The 20,043-nt window shown below is 47.1% G+C and overlaps 1 protein-coding gene across 1 annotated transcript in view; it reads right to left on the bottom strand.

Moving 5' to 3' along the window:
• Positions 1-6,763: 6,763 nt before the first annotated feature.
• The window catches only part of MAP3K15 (mitogen-activated protein kinase kinase kinase 15), a 311,475-nt gene continuing 298,195 nt past the window's right edge, over positions 6,764-20,043 (bottom strand). Inside the window, exon 29 of the mRNA XM_082244591.1 lies at positions 6,764-7,103. Within this exon, the coding sequence (XP_082100717.1) occupies positions 7,028-7,103 (76 nt within the window). The 3' untranslated portion in view covers positions 6,764-7,027. The remainder of the gene's footprint in view (positions 7,104-20,043) is intronic.

Raw genomic sequence — 20,043 nt, 5'->3', positions numbered from 1 at the left:
GATTTGATTTCAAATATATATTTGTATGACAATTTAAAACAGTTTTAATAAAATTCATTATTAATTTTTTTTACTCTGCATTCCAAAGCCTGTTTTCTTTTTTTTGCACATGTGACCAGCAGCAGAGAAATAGAAGCTCCTCTTGTAAAGGCCCGTACACACGTACCGATCGTCGGCATACAAACGTCGGCGGACGAAAGATCTGCCGATTGTACGCGTGTTAGTATGGTGCCTCCGACAGCTGTCTGCGCACAATCCGCGGACAAAAGTCTTTCTTGCAAACATGAAAATTTTTGTCTGCGGACACCAGAACGGACGATTGTTCGCCTGTCAGTACAGAATTCGGCCGACAGACCGCAGATTTGCAAGACTGGGCATGCTCAGAAAATAAAAAACACAGGGAAAGTTAACCATTACATGACATCACTTCTGCTGTCAGCTGAAGTCTGCAGACAAAATTCTTGTGCTGTCCTTGTGCTGTCTTTGCACTTTTCAACAGACACCGACATCCCGGGGAGAAAAGACGAACATTTGTATGACGACGATCTGCGTGTGTGTATGGGGCTTTAATGTTTCCCTGCAGACAGGCTGGGAAACAGATGGTTTATGTGACAGCTGTATATAGATTAGGACAGTGGTCTCCAAACTATGGCCCCTTACTTGTCTTTTTCCAGCCCATGGGGCACTTTTCCTCTCACTGATACCAACAATGGGGCACTATTCTTCCCACTGACACCAACCATGGGGCATTATGCCTCCCACTGACACCAACCATGGGGCATTATGCCTCCCACTGACACCAACCATGGGGCATTATGCCTCCCACTGACACCAACCATGGGGCATTAAAAATTCCCCCATTACCAAAGATGGGGCATTGTTTATTGTTTTACTGATTCCAGGACATTTTCTAATCCCAATGGCCACAGTCCAGTCCCCCAAAAGTATGAAGCAAAATCAACTGGTCCTTTGTTTGGAAAGTTTGGAGACCCCTTGGTTAGGAAAAAGGTACTTCGATTTTTTTTTTTAAAGGATGTTTTACAGCTGCTGTTGGCTTTATGTGTTTTTTTTCTGCAGCCAGTAAACTCCCCAGCATGTTATCCTATGTATTCATGCACACATAGGCTGTTATCAGTGTTTTCAGCCTGGAGAAAAAACCAGAACTAGTAGGTTTAAAGAGGAGTTTTTTTTAGCTGTAAAAGCGATTTAACTCTGAAACCGCAAAAAAAAAAAAAAAAAAAAACGCTGAAAACCCGACTAATCTGTGTTTATGAGCATTTTTGAGCCATAAACTTTTGTGGAGGTATATGAAAATTTTTGTCTGCGGACACCAGAACGGACGATTGTTCGCCTGTCAGTACAGAATTCGGCCGACAGACCGCAGATTTGCAAGACTGGGCATGCTCAGAAAATAAAAAACACAGGGAAAGTTAACCATTACATGACATCACTTCTGCTGTCAGCTGAAGTCTGCAGACAAAATTCTTGTGCTGTCCTTGTGCTGTCTTTGCACTTTTCAACAGACACCGACATCCCGGGGAGAAAAGACGAACATTTGTATGACGACGATCTGCGTGTGTGTATGGGGCTTTAATGTTTCCCTGCAGACAGGCTGGGAAACAGATGGTTTATGTGACAGCTGTATATAGATTAGGACAGTGGTCTCCAAACTATGGCCCCTTACTTGTCTTTTTCCAGCCCATGGGGCACTTTTCCTCTCACTGATACCAACAATGGGGCACTATTCTTCCCACTGACACCAACCATGGGGCATTATGCCTCCCACTGACACCAACCATGGGGCATTATGCCTCCCACTGACACCAACCATGGGGCATTATGCCTCCCACTGACACCAACCATGGGGCATTATGCCTCCCACTGACACCAACCATGGGGCATTAAAAATTCCCCCATTACCAAAGATGGGGCATTGTTTATTGTTTTACTGATTCCAGGACATTTTCTAATCCCAATGGCCACAGTCCAGTCCCCCAAAAGTATGAAGCAAAATCAACTGGTCCTTTGTTTGGAAAGTTTGGAGACCCCTTGGTTAGGAAAAAGGTACTTCGATTTTTTTTTTTTAAAGGATGTTTTACAGCTGCTGTTGGCTTTATGTGTTTTTTTTCTGCAGCCAGTAAACTCCCCAGCATGTTATCCTATGTATTCATGCACACATAGGCTGTTATCAGTGTTTTCAGCCTGGAGAAAAAACCAGAACTAGTAGGTTTAAAGAGGAGTTTTTTTTAGCTGTAAAAGCGATTTAACTCTGAAACCGCAAAAAAAAAAAAAAAAAAAACGCTGAAAACCCGACTAATCTGTGTTTATGAGCATTTTTGAGCCATAAACTTTTGTGGAGGTATAGCTTTTGCTAAAAAAAACGAAAACGCTAAAAAACAGTGTGTTAGTATCACTTTAAGGAATTGTTAAATCTGAACTTTAAAGTGCACCTGCCACTGTATGGCAGCATTAGAATATCAGCATAGGCATTCAGTGGTGTCTACATACCTTCTGGGTGCTCTAAAATGATGAAACCAACATTGGCCACGTTTTAGAAGATAATTGAATATATGTACAGATACCACTGATTGTCGGCACTAACACTCGGATACCTATTTATTTACAGATCATCTTTAAATAGGTAAAGGTGATAGCAGAGTTACCTATTAGGAGAATGGAAGGGGTGTCGGTCTCATCTCCTACAATCTAACATGCAAATATTGGAAATCTCTTTCTTGCACACACAAAAAATCAGGGTGTTCCAGTGTGAAGCAGCACCTTGTACTTGCGCTAGCTGTCACAACACAGAAAACAATGTAACATACTGAAAAGTGTCTTAGTGCAACGCCTGTCTACTGACTGTAAAGGTGTTTCTAGTGCCATAGTTTGGGGCACAGGATTCCTATTACAGGTTAGGACAAGTGTCTACCAGTGAAAGGACTTTCTCTATTATATACAAGAAATGTTCATGTTCTGTACAGCAAAACAGTAGTGTAGCATAAACTAATACTGCAACATTGGGACTGGGTTCACACTATTGCGATGTGAGATATCGCATGTGATTTGCACCGCATTGCTGTGCGGGTCACATGCTATGTCTGTGCAATTCAAATTCAGCCATACCAATTGTATGGCTGAATTTGCATCATATTCCGACCAAAACGGTGCAGGACCTTTTTTTTGGTCCGCACTGAAATTGGATCGCATTGGGTGGTCACACCTATGTGATCCGATTCCTGCACCATTTCAAAGATCTGCAAACCGATCTGGGGGTATCATTAACTTTGTATTGACACCCACAGCGGTTCACATAGGGCAGTGTGAACTGCCTATGAGAGACATGCGATGCTGGTGCCACAGGCTGGTTCCCGCATCGCATATGTGTGAACCCAGCCATTATGTTACAAAGAAGTGTAGCACATCAGAAGTTCACGTTCATTCAAACAGTGTAGTGTTTGTCCTGCTTTATAGTGGACCTGTCAAATGTAAAAAAAAAAGATAGCACAATTACAACAGAAGAAAGGATAAAAACAAAAGAAAACAACCAGGGACCTAGTATTCTGGTTCTATGCCAGGCCCTACAACTTTCATTAGTTCCCATCCCAAACCCTGAGTACACGTGTGATTCATTCAACCACGCGTTTGATGGAAAGAAGCAGGTTGGAATTTCTCACGTACTATATGTGCCCACCGGAGAGATTCCTCCAGTCCCAGCAACAATGTTTTCACCAGGACAGAATGTGGAAGGGAGTCTCCCCAATAGGGTCACATACACCAATACCCTACCCTATTCTAACATCAATATAGGCCTTGGCTGGAGTTACACTTTAATTCACAGCATACTGATTAAATTGTATAGCAAATGAGGCAACTGTCCACAAAAGTTTAAACTGTTCAGCAGCATGATATCAAAATCACTCCTACAGTTTAGACCTCTGTTACTTCTTTCAGCACTGCTTTAGTTCTACGAAGGTTGTATTCATGGAGCAATATTTCAAATTGCTATGAATGAGGCCTTCACACAGCTACAGAGGGTCTTCAAATGGCCAAGAGGGTGGAGGGTATCAGAAGGGGTCAGTGTTAGGCGCTGTGGCAGGTTAAAGATGGATCTCATTAGTAGGCCACAAAAACCTGGTCTGCATCTAAAGAACTAACCAACCTCACAGTGCATGGCGCTGGTATATGTTTCCTGCCGCAATAATCACTGAATTTCCACAAGAATCAACATGTCAGCATAGTGTCACCTGTGTATGACTTTGGCAGGCCACATGTCACATTCACTGCCAGCAGTTGTAGTAAAAAGTCAAGGAAGGAGTAATGAAGGATAATAGTTGCATATGGAGGTCACGTACTATATTAATACTGCACAGCTTTAGTGCTGCGCACCAATATATTGTTTTTGAGTGTTTTTTAAACTGGATTCACACATATGCGGATGTGGTTTCAGTGCAGCAGTCTGGTGCGTTTCTGTTCACCGGTTCAGGTGCGAATTATTACCTAAGTTTGCACCTGAACCGGACCCAAAAACGCACAGGACCCTTTTTGAAACTGCACCGTGGCTGCCCCAGACGTGTGACTCGGCTGAATTGAAAGCCGTTCACATTCACATGTTATGCATATTGGATGTGGTAAAAAACGCATCCAATTCGCATATATGTAAACCCAGCCTTATACTCTAAATTGCATATAAAAAAAAAGAGGTGCACATTTTGGCATCAGCCAGCAATGCTAAGAATGCAGTTTGCTATCACCCAGTGACATCATTAAGGCATAAAGTTTTAGTTCAACCCCCACGCTACGATGGTGGGCTTTATAGATATGCTGGACCCTAATAGGTGTTCTTATACATTTTTACTTCAGGGATGCACAACTCCAGAACTCAAAGTGTATTTCAACTTTTGCAGCCAAATAGGTATAACGATTACATTATATTTGTTACATGTTCCCATTAACCACTTCAGCTCTGGAAGGTTTTATCCCCCTTCATGACCAGGCCATTTTTTGCAATTCAGAACTGCGTTATTTTAACTGACAATTGCGCGGTCGTGCGATGCTGTACCCAAATAAAATTGATGCCTTTTTTTCCCCACAAATAGAGCTTTCTTTTGGTGGTAATTGATCACCTCTGTGGTTTTTATTTTTTGCGCTATAAACAAAAAATTTGAAAAAAAAAAATAATAATTTTTACTTTCCACTATAAAACACATCCAATAAAGAAATGTAAAAAAATCTAATTGTTTCCATAAATTTAGGCCAATATGTATTCTGCTACATATTTTTGGTAAAAAAAAATCGAAATAAGCATATATTGATTGATTTGCGCAAAAGTTATAGCGTCTACGAACTATGAGAGAGATTTAGGGACTTTTTTTTTTTTTTTAATATTTTTCACTAGAAATGGCGGCGATCAGCAATTTTTTAGCAAGACTGCGACATTGCGGCAAAATCTGACACTAAATGACACTTTCTGGGGACCAGTGACACCAATACAGTGGTCAGTGCTAAAAAAAAATGCACTGTCACTGTATAAATGACACTGGCAGGGAAGGGGTTAACATCACAGGCAATCAAAGGGTTAAATGTGTTCCCTATGAGTGCTTTCTAACTGTGGGGGGTATGCTTTGAATAAAGGAAAACAGAGATCCGTGTTTCTGATTAGCATCTACATTTTCCTCTCTGGCAGAAGGATGGTCTGCCTTGTTTACATAAGCAAACTGCTATTCTGCCTCTCTCCGAACGATCGCGGGTTCCTGGCGGACATTGCGTCCGCTGGACCCGCTGATTGGCTCCCGCTTTGTCCAACCACAGTGGGAGTGGGGCTCCGGCAGCACGCGTGCGTGCCCCAGCGCCGAAGAAAATCTGGTACAGGTATACCATTTTATGCTTAAGGGCGGCCTTGCCACAGTATATTTCCGTGGGGCGGTCCTTAAGCGGTTACCGTAGCATAACGTAAAAATAAATATAAAAAAAGTGCTGGTTACATTTTTAAGTACATACTCTCCCTGCTTTGTAATGTTTAGGAGGGGGCTGTGAAGTATGTACTGTGTTCACAGTTCTTCATTATCAGCTGGATTTGAACACTGACTGTTCTAACAAAGATTTACAAATTTATAAAGCGCCCTCCTGAATAGTAAAATATTGTATAGCTCAGTCTGTGTGGGGACAAAGACACCGTGAGCCTGAATGGAAAATCTTACAATCTAAAAAAGTAAGAAATATTTTTCAAATGTTTTTTTAGGTGTGCGATTTGAATAGGAACACATAACAAACACCTAGTGGGGTTTTCTATACTTCAAAAGTAGAAAATACCCTTTAAGGGCCAACATCCTCAAATGTAGGATTGACTAATTATAAACAAATAGTTTATGATGCGATTAAGGCTCCGTTCACACTACTGAGATGCAACTTTGATGCAATTTACAGTGTGATTATGCGGTGCGACTTTGCATATTCTATAGGGCCAAGTCGCACTGTAAGTTGCACCAAAGTAGTGAAGGAACCTTTTTCCAAAATTGCACTGTTCTGAGTTGCATTGATTATAACAAGTACCTTTAAAAAAAATGGGACTTCCCTTGTCATGCAATTCTGTGCGACCCAAATCCCATAAGAAGTCGCACTTGTGTGAACCAGGCCTAAAGAAAATGAACTGACATTGCCAAACATCTGGCCAGTATGAAGGCCCCAAGGACTGCAATTGTACCCCCAGTTCACACACATCAATCAGTAATTTTCACTTATCCTTAGTAAATCAGAACTGCACATTTTACACTCAATTACAAAAAACCTCTTTACAAAATCCGTAATGACAAACATTCAACGATCTTTTCATCAGCGCAATGACAAGAAACATCCTATTTTGTATACAAGTTACAGTACAAAGAATTTAAATACATCTACATGTAAGAAAACACTCAGAGGAGGAACAGCTATACAGTGATATACAAAAGATAAATAACTTAAACATTGGAATGTTTTCTCTCTATAATGTACAGTTTACATATCGGACTGCATCAAAGTATTTATAAGGTTAATAATTGACTTCTATTTTATTTGGCTTTCTGTATTTGGAGATAGCTTTCCATAACCGGCACATCGATCCACCCCTGTGGCGAGATAAAAAGAAAAGAATCAGTTTCTGGATATCATAATGACCCACTAAAGATAAAACAACGGATTCACAAATTCCAGAAAAATGAGCAAATCTCAATTTACAATGGTGATAAAGAACTTGATGAACTTTGATAAACCTAATAGATAAAGATGTAAACCACAAGTGAAAGGAAATACTGCAGCTTCACCGAGGGGCAAAACACTAAGAGCATTGTAATAAAAATAGAAAAACACACTTGGCAACAAAATATTTCGAATAATAGAAATTGCAGAAAACAGAAATTCAGAAAAATAGAAATTCAATAATGCATTTGTGACATATTTCTGTCTGTGTGTAAGTAGTCGGAAGTCAAAGGCCTCATGCGCACAGGGCGTTAGAAAAAACGAGCTGCAGAGCAACTGCCAACGCCAGGAAAAAGCAGCTGTAAAAACGTGCTTTTAGTAACTTTTTCCATTGCCGTTATTGCACGTTTAGCCTTGTTAGCTTTTAGCAGTGTTTTCCTGGCAGTCTCCATGGCAGCCTACGTGTGGGTTAACCCCGCCTCCTCTCCAATGGTATAGGACCCCCCTCTATAAATTTCAGCTTGCAGGCACAGCCAGTGTTCCTTTTTTGTCCTCCTCCAAGGACCCTATTTGGATTATTTCCTGTTGAAATTTGGTCGCTTACCTCAGAATGAAAAGTCGGTGTCTATGTCCAGGGCCCAGCCATGGGCGGGTGAGTGACATTTCAAAATCCCCTTTTGGCTGATAACTGTGCGGTGCTTCGGATGGCCGACGGATATCCTGACAGGGTCTGAAGATTTGTCTCCTCCATGGCAGTGTTTTTGTTATGTTTGTTTGTCTCAAAACTATCTTTCTTTGCTATCCCTGGTGGCCCAATGGCGGCTGGAACGCTCCATGCGTTCCAGCCATCTCCTTCCTGCTTCCCCTCCGCTCAGTCCGGCGGACGCATGCGCTGTATGGTAATGGAGCTCCGCTCGCTGCCTGCACATGCGCACTTCGCCGAGATCGGAAGCGAGGCCTGGTCCGCGCATGCGAACTTGCGATCACGGCCGGCCGTCGCTGACGTCATCCTGGCGTGAAAATTTAAACGCCTGTCAGCTCCAGAGCATTTGGGAATCCACTGTGGGCATAGCGACGTCTTCCCGGTACCTTGTCCGTTTGTTTACCAGGTATGTGGGGACCGGATGCTGCATACCTTTTTGTGGTATGCAGGGGGGGGGGGGGGGGGAGCGGTTGGATGCATATTAGGACAACACCTGAATGTTCCTTATTGCTTTGTAGTGATCCCTGTATGCTCTACTTCCTAGTGAGTTTGTGGTTTTGCCTGAAACATGGATCCTGCTTCACCGCCCTCTTGTGGCCAGCCCTCTCACAACATCACAACAGGTGAGTGCTGGTACATTTAGAGGGATATGAAGGGAGGGTTGCTGGCTCATGATTCATGGCAAAATCCTGTGTCTCCCTGGATTTCTCTTTCTCCCAGCTCCTCCAGGTCTGGTCAAGAAAGAGACCCTGTCAGGCCACGAAGAGAATCATCTTCAAGGTCAAGACGCCGTGAGTCTCCATCAGGGAGCAGACATGAGAGGAGACGCTCACATTCCTCCTCCAGACACCGCACACACCGCCACAGTAGCCATACGGCCCAGAGAGCCTGTTGGGGTTGTGGGGCGCATGTCCCGGAGGACAAGTCCCTTTGCGAGCCCTGTTTCACTCGTGCAGCTGGTGAAAGAGTCTGAAGATCAGAGATTGGAATCCCTGGTGAAACGGATTGTCCAGCAATCCATGAATGAGTGGAATGCTGGTCCCACACCTGGGTCTGCTACTCCCAGCTCTTCTGCTGATGCTCCTGAAGAGCAAGGTCCCTCTCAGCCAAGCTTCACTTCCGGGAAATCCTCAGAGAGCGATTCGGAAGAAGAGGAAGGTGCAGTTGGGGGTTTTGATTTTGCCCTTTGGGCACCTCTCAAAAGAGCAGTCAAAGAGGCTCTGAAATGGGAAGATCCCAGTACCCCACAAGTAAAACAGAGAAGGTTTTTCAAACATTTGGGGAAAGAGCGGCTAAACTTTCCGCTCCTGTCAGAATTGAAGGATGTCATCCTAGAAGAGTGGAGTAAAGGGGATAGCAAGACCTCCTTATCCTCCAAACTGTCTAAGTTGTATCCTTTTAAATCGGAAGAAGTCAGTCACCTGGAATCAGCTCCTCTGGTTGATGCTGCAGTTTCCAGACTGGCAAAACACGTTACACTCCCGCTGGATAATGCGGTGTCCTTTAAAGACCCTCTGGATAGGAAGATGGACTTGGATTTAAAAAGAATTTATGTCACAGCCGGTGCGGCTTGTAAACCTGTGCTAGCACTAGCAGCCATGTCTAAGGCCATGGAAACCTGGGTTTCTGATGTTGAACTAAAATTAAGAAGTGTGTCTGAAGATGCAGTAGAGAACTCTCCTGTTCAGGAACTGAAGTTAGCTTCTGTGTTTCTTGGAGAAGCATCCATTGATGTGTTACGTCTCTTATCCAGATCCATGTTGGCTTCTGTCACAGCCAAACGGGCCCTGTGGTTGCGTCCCTGGCTGGCAGACCCAGCCTCTAAACAGGCTTGGTGCAAAATCCCTTTTGAAGGTTCCTCTTTATTTGGAAACAAATTGGATAATGCAATTACTAAAGTGACGGGTGGAAAGTCAGGTCTCCTTCCCCAAGATAGGCGCCTCTTTGGCCCTAAGAAGCAGCAACCAAGAAAGCAGTTTGCAGAGCGATCAAAGGATGCCCGCTCATATAGGCCTGGGCGAGATTACAGGAGAAATTGGAAGAGCAGCCAAGCATCCTCTCGTAAGCCGGTCAGAGGCTCAGCACCTTCCGGTCAAGAAACCTCAAAGTCCTTTTGAGATTGGGCCCGTTCAGACATGCCAGGTGGGGGCACGCCTGCTCCGCTTTCAGCGTGTCTGGGCGGCCTCAATCTCAGACTTCTGGACCATCAGGACAGTGTCCACCGGACACACATGGACTTTCTCCACAGATCCCGTGTCCAGATTTATTCCCACTCGCTTGCCTTTTCAGGACGAGAAAAGAAATGTTTTGCACGACTATGTAAGCACTTTGGTAGCTCAGGGCGCAATAATTCCGGTGCCCGTGCAGGAAAGATTCCAAGGCGTATATTCGCCCCTCTTTCTAGTACAGAAGAAGAAAGGATCCTGGCGCCCTGTGATAGATCTCACCTATCCCAACAGGTTCATCAAGAATGAAAAGTTCAAAATGGAGACCTTATCTACTATCCAGAAAGCGGTACTTCCAGGAGACTGGCTAGTGTCAATAGATCTCAAAGACGCCTATTTCCATGTGCCTATAGCAGTAAACTTCCACAAGTACCTTCGTTTCGCGGTAGAACATCAACACTTCCAGTTCATCTGCCTTCCTTTGGCCTGTCCACATCCCCAAGGGTGTTTTCCAAGGTCCTTCTAGCAGTGGTAGCTTTAATCAGAACAAAGGGTGTACGTCTACATCACTACTTGGACGATCTTCTACTGTTGTCACAAGACCGGGATCAACTTTTGTCCCACAGGGACCTGGTCACTACAACTCTCGTGGAGTTCGGGTGGTTGTTGAATCTTCAAAAAAGTCATCTGGAGCCCTCTCAACATCTAGTCTATCTAGGGGCTCAATTCAACACCGTTCAGAATACACTTTCTCTGCCTCTAGAGAAAATCCCGGTGGTTCGGGAAAGGATCCTTCCAGGCCTCTCATCCTCTTTTCTGACGGCATCCCAGTGTCTCAAGATCATCGGCACAATGGTCTCGACGGCCCCTATGGTCAAGTGGGCACTGTGGCGAATGCGGCCCTTTCAGAGGGGCTTCCTTCGGCAGTGGAATCCGGAAGATCACGATCAGCGTATCTTTATTTCCCACAGCATGAGGAGCAGCTTATTATGGTGGCTCCAACGCAAGAACCTGCTCAATTGCCATTCTCTAGTTCCCATCACATGGGTCATCATTACAACCGACGCCAGCAACTCTGGCTGGGGAGCCCATTGCATGACAGAGGTGGCTCAAGGGAAATGGCCTCCGCAAGCCCACTCCCTGGTTTCCAACGTCCTGGAGCTTCGTGCGGCTTTTCTAGCTCTTCAAGCTTTCCATCATCTAATAGAAGGCAAATCCGTACTTCTTCGAATGGACAACACCACGGCAGTGGCTTATGTGAAAAGACAGGGCGGTACCAGGAGTCTCTCCCTTCTTCAGGAAGTAGACCCAATCATGACATGGGCCCAAGCCCATCTGTCCAACATCTCGGCGGGCCTACATTCCGGGGCCACAGAATGTTCAGGCAGATTTCCTTTCCAGAGTTCAGTTGAATCACAACGAGTGGTCTCTCCACATAGACTCATTTAAGTGGATTCTGTCCCTAGGGGTCTCACCAGAAGTAGACCTGTTTGCATCTCCATGCAACCACAAGCTGGTCCGGCACTTCACACGCAGCAAGTGTCACCAAGCATGCGGAACAGATTCTCTGACTGACAGATGGGAATTCAGCAGGGCATATGCTTTCCCCCATTTCCCATCATCCTCAGATTTCTTCAGAGACTCCAAGCAGAAGATGTGGAGATTGTCATGGTAGCCCCTCACTGGCCGAACAGGCCCTGGTTACAACTTCTCCTGCAACTCAGCTATCGGAGCCCGATTCCCCTGCCCATCAAACCAGACCTTCTCTCGCAGGGAACAACATTACACCCCTGCCCCGCCTTGCTCAGGTTAACGGTCTGGTTCTTGAGAGGGAGAGGTTGGAGTCACTCGGATGCCCTCCTGGGGCAATTCCTACCTTAATGAACTCCAGGAGACCTAGTACGAACAGAGTTTACTGTAGAGTCTGGTCTAGATTCTTGGAATTCACGTACCCGGAGGGAAATCCTTCCCTGAATTTCGGAGTTCAAGAAGTCCTGAAGTTCCTTCAAGCAGGTCTGGATAAGTCCCTATCAGTTGGGACTCTCAGGGTGCAAATATCAGCCTTATCGGTGTTCTCAGGGTTCTCCTGGGCCAAGCATATACTCATACAACAATTCTTCAAAGGTGCGGTCAGACTCAGACCTCAGAGGAAGCCAAGGTTCCCAAAATGGGACCTTCCCCTTGTCCTTAACGTCCTTTCAAGATCTAGTTTGTCGGACTCCATTAAAGATCTTACCATTAAAACAGCCTTTTTAGTAGCAATCACTTCAGCTGAAAGAGTTTCTGAGATCAGTTCCCTTGGTCATAAAGAACCTTTTCTCACGTTCTTCCCGGACCGAGTAGTCCTAATTCCGATGCTCAATTCCAATCCGAAGGTATCATCGGTTTTTCATGAGAACCAGGAGATTGTACTTCCTACCTTTCGTTCTTCAGAGGATAATGAACCTCATCCCTTGGATGTAGGGAAAACTCTTACGGAATATCTCCAGTCCATGTCTTCTTTCAGACAATCGGATAATCTCTTCGTCCTTTTCTCAGGCAAGAATAGAGGGAAACGGGCCTCGTCAAGGTCCATTGCGGCCTGGATTGTGTCTGCCATTCAGCGAGCTTACTGTGTAGAGGGTTTGGCTCCTCCGGAGGTGGTTGCAGCCCACTCAACGAGAAGCATCTCAACATCCTGGGCGGCTTCACATCATGTTGCACCAGAAGTAGTCTGCAGAGCAGCTTCCTGGTCTTCTGTAAATACGTTTATGACACATTATTGTGTGGAGCCAGCCTCCTTATCTTCAGTTAATTTTGGCTTGACTGTTTTGTCTGCTAATAATTTGAAGTAAAATTTGATTTGAAACATTCCCACCCATGTGGTTTGGGCTAGTTATTTCCCACACGTAGGCTGCCATGGAGACTGCCAGGAAAACGGAAAATTCCAATCATACTTACCGTAATTTTCCTTTCCTGGTGGTCTCCATGGCAGCCGGAGTTCCCACCCTCTGGTCTTGGATTCGGCTAAGATATGGAACACTGGCTGTGCCTGCAAGCTGAAATTTATAGAGGGGGGTCCTATACCATTGGAGAGGAGGCGGGGTTAACCCACACGTAGACTGCCATGGAGACCACCAGGAAAGGAAAATTACGGTAAGTATGATAGGAATTTTCAGTTTTTCTGCCTCTATTCAAAATCAATGGTTGCCTATGAGCCGTCCTTGATACGGCTTTAAGCTCATTGATTTGAAAAGAAGTTGCATCCAAGTCGGGTGATGATGATCCAACTTGTGGTGCGACTTGCGCTCTGAGGCTCTTGAGAGGGAACTCCATGCCAAAATGGAAAACAAATGGCATGGGGGTCCCCCCCAGATTCCATACCAGGCCCTATGGATTTTAAGCGGAACCCCATGAAAAAAACAGTGTGGGGTCCCCATGCTGGTGGGGACAAGGGCCTCTTCCTGACAGCCCTGGGTGGTGGTTGTGGTTGGTCTGCGAGCCTATCGGAATCTGGACGTCCCCTGTAACAAGGGGCCCCCCCAAGATCCCGCCCCCCATGTGAATGAGTATGGGGTACATTGTACCCCTACCTATTCACCCCAAAAAAGGCAGTGTAGTGTAAATAATGACAGGAGATGGTTTTGAGAAGTCCTTTATTAAAAATCTCCCTCTGGTCTTCTTCCTCCGGTCTTCTCCCTGGTCTTCTCCGCTGCCAACCGGTGATGTCACCCGGAGGCCTGTCTCCTTGTGTCGTCACCTGACGATGTGTGATTACACAAGGGGGCGGGGTCTCTGGGTGACATCACTGGGTGGCCACGCCCCACAGCTATATAAGAAGCCGCAAAGAGCGGAGATAGCATAATCACGGAAGACATCTTTGGAGGAGGACCAGGTTGGCAGGAGAAGACCAGAGGGAGAAGACCGGAGGAAGAATTTTAATAAAGGACTTCTCAAAACCGTCTCTTGTCACTATTTACACTACACTGCCTTTTTTTGGGTGAATGGGTAGGGGTACAATGAACAATGTACCCCATACTCATTCACGTGGGGAGGGGGATCTGGGGGACCCCCCTGGTTACAGGGGGCATCCAGATTACGATAAGACCCCCACAACCACTGCCCAGGGTTGTCGGGAAGAGGCCCTTGTCCCCATCAACACAACGAAAGAACCCGGATAAGTACCAGGAGCCAGATTCTACACTAAAAACCAAATATCAATCGGAATCATACTTTTTTAATGGATGTCAATGGAAGCACATACTACCTGGTTCCTTAAAGGAATTGTAAAGGCAGAAGGTTTTTTTCACCTTAATACATTCTATGCAAAAAGATAAAAAGCCTTCTGTGTGCAGTAGCCCCCTTCAGGCCCCTCCCTAACACTTACCTGAGGTCCAGCGATGTCCACGGAGTGTCTCTGCTATCCAAAATTCTCCTTGCTGATTGGCTGAGACACAGCAGCGGCGCTATTGGCTCCTGCTGCTGTCAATCAAAGTCAATCAGCGGAGAGAGGGGGCAGGCCGGGTTAGGTCTTCGTGTCTGAATGGACACAAGGAGCTGTGACTCGGCTCGGGTGCCCCCCATAGCAAGCTGCTTTCTGTGGGGGCACTGAACAGGAGGGAGGGGCCAGGATCACAGAATGGGGACCCGAGAAGAGGAGAATCCAGGCTGCTCTGTGCAAATCCACTGTAACAGAGCAGGTAAGAATAACATGTTTATTATCTTTATAGGGAAAAAAAACGGAATTTTTGTAAAATCTTACCGTAAAATTCCTTTCTCTGAGTCCTCCGACAGTCGCCGCCCATTCACACAGTCTTCACTTATGGGGTATTGACTTAATCTCCACAGGAGTTTCTAGGCATAAGACTTGTAAAAGAACAATACATCTACATAGTCACACCCATGGGGGCTGTCCTTCTAGTCCAATACCCCCCTGCAATAGCCATCCCAATTCAGTTTGGTCGCAAGCAGTGATAGTGTATAAAAAACCCCAAAAGAGGGGCGGGGCGGCGACTGTTGGAGGACTCAGAGAAAGGAATTTTACGGTAAGATTTTACAAAAATTCTGTTTTCTCTTACGTCCTCCGACAGTCGCCGCCCATTCACACAGTCTTCACTTATGGGGATGTCCCAAAGCAGTGTAGACATGAGGGGTGGGCAACGCAACAGCCAGAAAAGCAACGCAGTACCCACATCAGAGAAAGGAACCTTACATGCACAGAAAGGTAACCTTCTGGGTAACAAAAAAGGGCTCAACATGAGCAACAACCCAGGAAAACAAATAACCAAGGGGAAAAACAACCCCAACAGCCAGGGACCCGTACAACCCAGGGTTCCCTATGGCACTGCCGCACAGAGAACTTTGAGGCCAAAGGAGGCATCAGCTGATGGCAGAACATCAATTTTATAGAATTTGGAAAAGGTGTGCACTGACGACCAAGTCGCAGCCTTGCACACCTGGGCCACCGAGGCCTGATGCTGGAAGGCCCAGGATGCACTCACCGACCTGGTAGAATGCGCCTTGACAGGGAAGGGAGGAACCCGTTCCCGCAACGAATAGGCCTGTACAATGGTCTGTCTGACCCATTTGCCAATGGTTGCTGCAGACGCAGCCATACCCTTCCGAGGTCCCTCAGGAAGGACAAAGAGAGAATCCGATTTCAGAAAGGATTCAGTCGACGACAGGTAAACCCTGATCGCCCGGACAACAGCCAAGGAATGCAAGGCAACCTCCTTTGGATGCTAGGGTTCGCACAAAGCGAAGGCAAAACAATGTCCTCATTCAGGTGGAATTACGAAACCACCTTTGGCAAAAAGGACGGATTAGGTCGCAAGACCACCTTATCCCTATGAACCACCAGGTAAGGGGAACAGCAAGACAACGCCGCCAACTCTGACACTCTGCGAGCAGAAGTGATTGCTACCAGGAACGCAACCTTCTTAGATAGCATAGGTAATGAAATTTCCCTGATGTTTTCAAAAGGGGAATGCTGCAACATGGACAGAACCAAGTTCAAGTCCCATGGAGGTAAGGGCTCCCTTCTAGGAGGAGCCAAGTGACACACACCTTGAATAAAGGTGTGAATCAAGTAATTAGACGCCACAGGGCGCTGGAAAAGAATAGCCAGTGCAGAGACCTGGCCCTTAATCGTGGCCAACGCAAGACGCTGGTCCACACCAGTCTGAAGGAAAGCCAACACCCTCGCCACCGAAAAGGAACGAGGAGAGAAACCCCTGGACTCACACCAGGCAAAATAAGCTTTCCATGTACGGTAATAAATCTTACCAGAAGAGGCTTTTCTAGCCTCTTCAAAGTAGGAATGACCTCTGAGGAGAGACCCCTGTCTCTCAGGACCTGGCTTTCAACAGCCAGGCCGTTAAAGCCAGCGACTGTAAAGCAGGATGGAAGATCGGTCCCTGGGACAGCAGATCTTCTCGCATTGGCAGCCGCCACGGAGGCTCTACGGCCAGGTGAACGATGTCCGCGTACCAGGACCGGCGAGGCCAGTCCTGCGCCACCAGGATCAGCAGCGATTGTTCCGAGGCCAACCTACGAAGGAACCTGGACAACAATTGAATCGGAGGAAAGGCATAGATCAGTCGATACTGACGCCAAGGCACCACCAGCGCATCCGAGGCGTCTGCCAGAGAATCGCGCATTTTTGCCACGAACCTTTCCACCTTGTGGTTTAGCAGAGACGCAAACAGATGCACATCTGGGGATCCCCACTTCGCACACAGCATCTGAAACATCTGTAGGGACCATTCCCCCTGGTCCAGGATCTGGCGGCTCAGATAGTCGGCCTGCCAATTCTCCGCCGATATCGCCGGGACATGAGTCTCGGCCCAAGACAGAATACTGGTCACTTCCTGGGCCACCCGGGCACTCCTGGTGCCCCCTTGGTGATTGATGTAAGCCACCGCAGTGGCATTGTCCGTCTGCACCCGTACAGGACGGCCCTGAAGACGATCTGACCAATGGATCAGGCACAGCCTGATCGCTCTCAATTCCAAAATGTTGATCGGGAGGGAGGATTCCAGACAGGTTGCCCAGAACGCCACCCCAGCCCGACAGGCTGGCATCCGTGGTCATTACCGTCCACAGAATTGGCCGGAAGGATTTTCCGTCCGACACCGCCAGGGACTGAGGCCACCACAAGAGATCCATTCTGGTTTGGTGACTCAGAGACACTCTCAGGTCCAAGGACTGAGGTAGTCTGTCCCACCTGGCCAGGATCTCCGCTTGGAGAGATCGTGTGTGAAATTGTGCAAATGGTATCGCCTCGAAGGCTGACACCATCAACCCCAGGGACCGCATACAGGTCCTGAGTGACGAGGATTTGTTGTCCCTGAGGGACCTGACCTCGTTCTGTAGGGTCCGGAGCTTGTCCTCCGGTAAGAACACCTTTGCTTGAGCAGAATCCAGAACCATGCCCAGATACGGGAGACGAACCGAAGGCGACAAGGTCGACTTCTGAATGTTGATCGTCCAACCGAACTCCTGAAGCGTCTGGACCGTAGTGGACAGATCGCGCAGCAGGCTCTGACTGGCACTCGATCTTAACAGGAGATCGTCCAGATATCCCAAGACCGCAATGCCCTGTGCCCGCAACAGGCCCAGAACTGGCGCCAACACTTTGGTAAAGACCCTTGGAGCCGAAGCGAGACCGAAAGGCAATGCCACAAACTGGTAATGTTCCTCCGCGATAGCGAATCGGAGGTACCTCTGATGACCCTCGAAAATGGGGATGTGTAGATACGCATCCTTCAGGTCTATAGAGGCCAGGAACTCCCCCGGATTCAGGGAGGCCACCACCGAGCGGAGTGATTCCATGCAGAATTTTCGAACGCGCACAAAGCGGTTCAGCGCTTTTAAGTCCAGAATCGGACACACTTTGCCCTCCTTTCTGGGCACAGTGAACAGATTCGAATAAAAACCCCGAAACCTGATGTAGGTCCTGTAACCGCCCTGGGGTCAAATGAAGATTTGAGGGAAAGAATCTGTTCGCCGGCCGTGAAAGAAATTCGATCTTGTACCCTGACCGAATGATTTCCTGAACCCACCTGTCCGTGATTCGGAGCAGCCAAGGTTGGAGGAAATCGCGCAAACGTCCCCCCACTCCTGTAACGGGCGAGGGCGCCCCTTCAGGCAGAGGCGGACTGAGCCGCCGTCCCAGCCTGGCCGGATTTTTGTTTGCCAAATCAAGGCTTTTTCTGACCACCTTGGCCCTTGAAGGGTTTACCCTTGTTCTGCGCCTTGAAGGCACGAAAGGACCCTTGAGGAGGCTTAAAGGAGGGGCCCCGCTTACCGCGGAAAAACTTGCCCTTAGGATTCTGGGGCAGCAGAGTACTCTTACCTCCAGTGACTCCTTTAACCAATTCGTCCAAGGTTTCCCCAAAAAGGCGAGACCCCGCATAGGGGATGTCCGCCACCGTCTTCCTGGATTTTTGGTCAGCCGACCAGCATTTTAACCAAATTAAGCGACGGTTAATCACAGCGACACTGGACAGGCGTATCGCCAAATGGGCTTCATTTAGAGCCGCATCACACAAATACATGACCCCACGATAAATCTGATTCACCATCTCCACTGTAGTGGGAGGGGCAGAGTCAGCCACGAGGGTGCGTTTGAGCACCTTGGTCCAATCCGCCACAGCCTGAGCCACCATCACAGAGGCAAAAATAGGCCTGAGCATGGAACCTGCCACCACGTAGGAATGTCGGGCAAGAGATTCCAGCCTCCTATCAGTAGGGTCCCTAAACACCAGGGAGTCCTCGGCGGGGAGCAGGGTAGTTTTGTTCAACCTGGCCACCATGTGATCCACTTGAGGAGGCACACACCAGCGCGCAACCGTAGTAGCCGCAAAAGGGTAGAGAAGTTGAAACTTCTTAGACACCACGAAGGTGTGTTTTAAATTACGCCATAGCTCATTCACCTTATGGTGAAACTCTGCGGGACAAGGAAAAACCTGCGCCGTCTTGCGGGTCCTGTGTGTACCAAAAGAGGACACAACGCCCGGAGGAGTGGGCTCATCCTCCACATGTAGTGTTTCCTTCACTGCTAGGATCAACTCATCCATAGCTGCGCGTTCCTCGGGTGACCCAGGGGGGGAATAATCCACCCCTGCAACCTCCGCCTCCCCCTCAGACTCTTGTGGGTCCTGAGAAGAGCGAGACCCCGAAAGGGCCACGCTACCTACAGCAACCATGTCACACTCAAAATCAGAAGAAAAGGAAATCCTAGGCCTTTTCCTAGCAGCACGTTCAGACATCAACACATCCATTTTTGACACCAAAGTTGCCACAACAGCAGCCAAATTAGTGACGGTAGAGGATTCACAGGAACCTGAATCCCCCACCAGAGCTGGCGGGAATTTGTCCATTGCAGAAATAAAAAAGTTTTTTTTTTGAACTGGCCCTTTAAGAGTGCCGCGGACCCCCACAGCACACCGCTATAGCGACTGTGAGACACAGACCCCCCGCAGGGACAAAACTGACCAGGAAGATTGCACAAAGCAGGACAGGAAAGTTCTGGTCACCAGTCCTCAGAAGGGATGTGTTGGAGCTGGAGAGAGTCCAGAGAAGGGCAACTAAACTAATTAGGGGATTGGAGGACCTTGATTATGAGGAGCGTCTGCAATCGCTTGATTTATTCTCCCTGGAGAAGAGACGCCTGAGGGGGGACATGATAGCAATTTTTAAATATCTAAATGGGGATCTAGGCTTAGAAAAAAAGCTGTTCAGTCGAAGGGATTGCATGAGAACTCGGGGGCATACAATGCGATTAGAGGAGAAGCGTTTTAACCTCAGGCAACGTGGGGGGTTCTTTACTGTTAGGGCTACAAGATTGTGGAATTCTCTACCACATGAGGTGGTTTCTGCGGGTAGTATGGTGGCTTTCAAAAGACTCTTAGACGTACATCTCAAGGATCAGAACATTCAGGGGTATGCAAGATGATTACAGCCACACACATCTACACAGGTTGAACTGGATGGACTTTTGTCTTTATTCAACCTCACCAA

Source organism: Pelophylax lessonae (assembly GCF_965119305.1).
Source record: "Pelophylax lessonae genome assembly, chromosome: 2".
NCBI classification, from domain to species: Eukaryota; Metazoa; Chordata; class Amphibia; order Anura; family Ranidae; genus Pelophylax; species Pelophylax lessonae.
The sequence above is the reverse complement of the archived record's forward strand: the minus strand, read 5'-3'. Positions and strand labels throughout refer to the sequence as shown.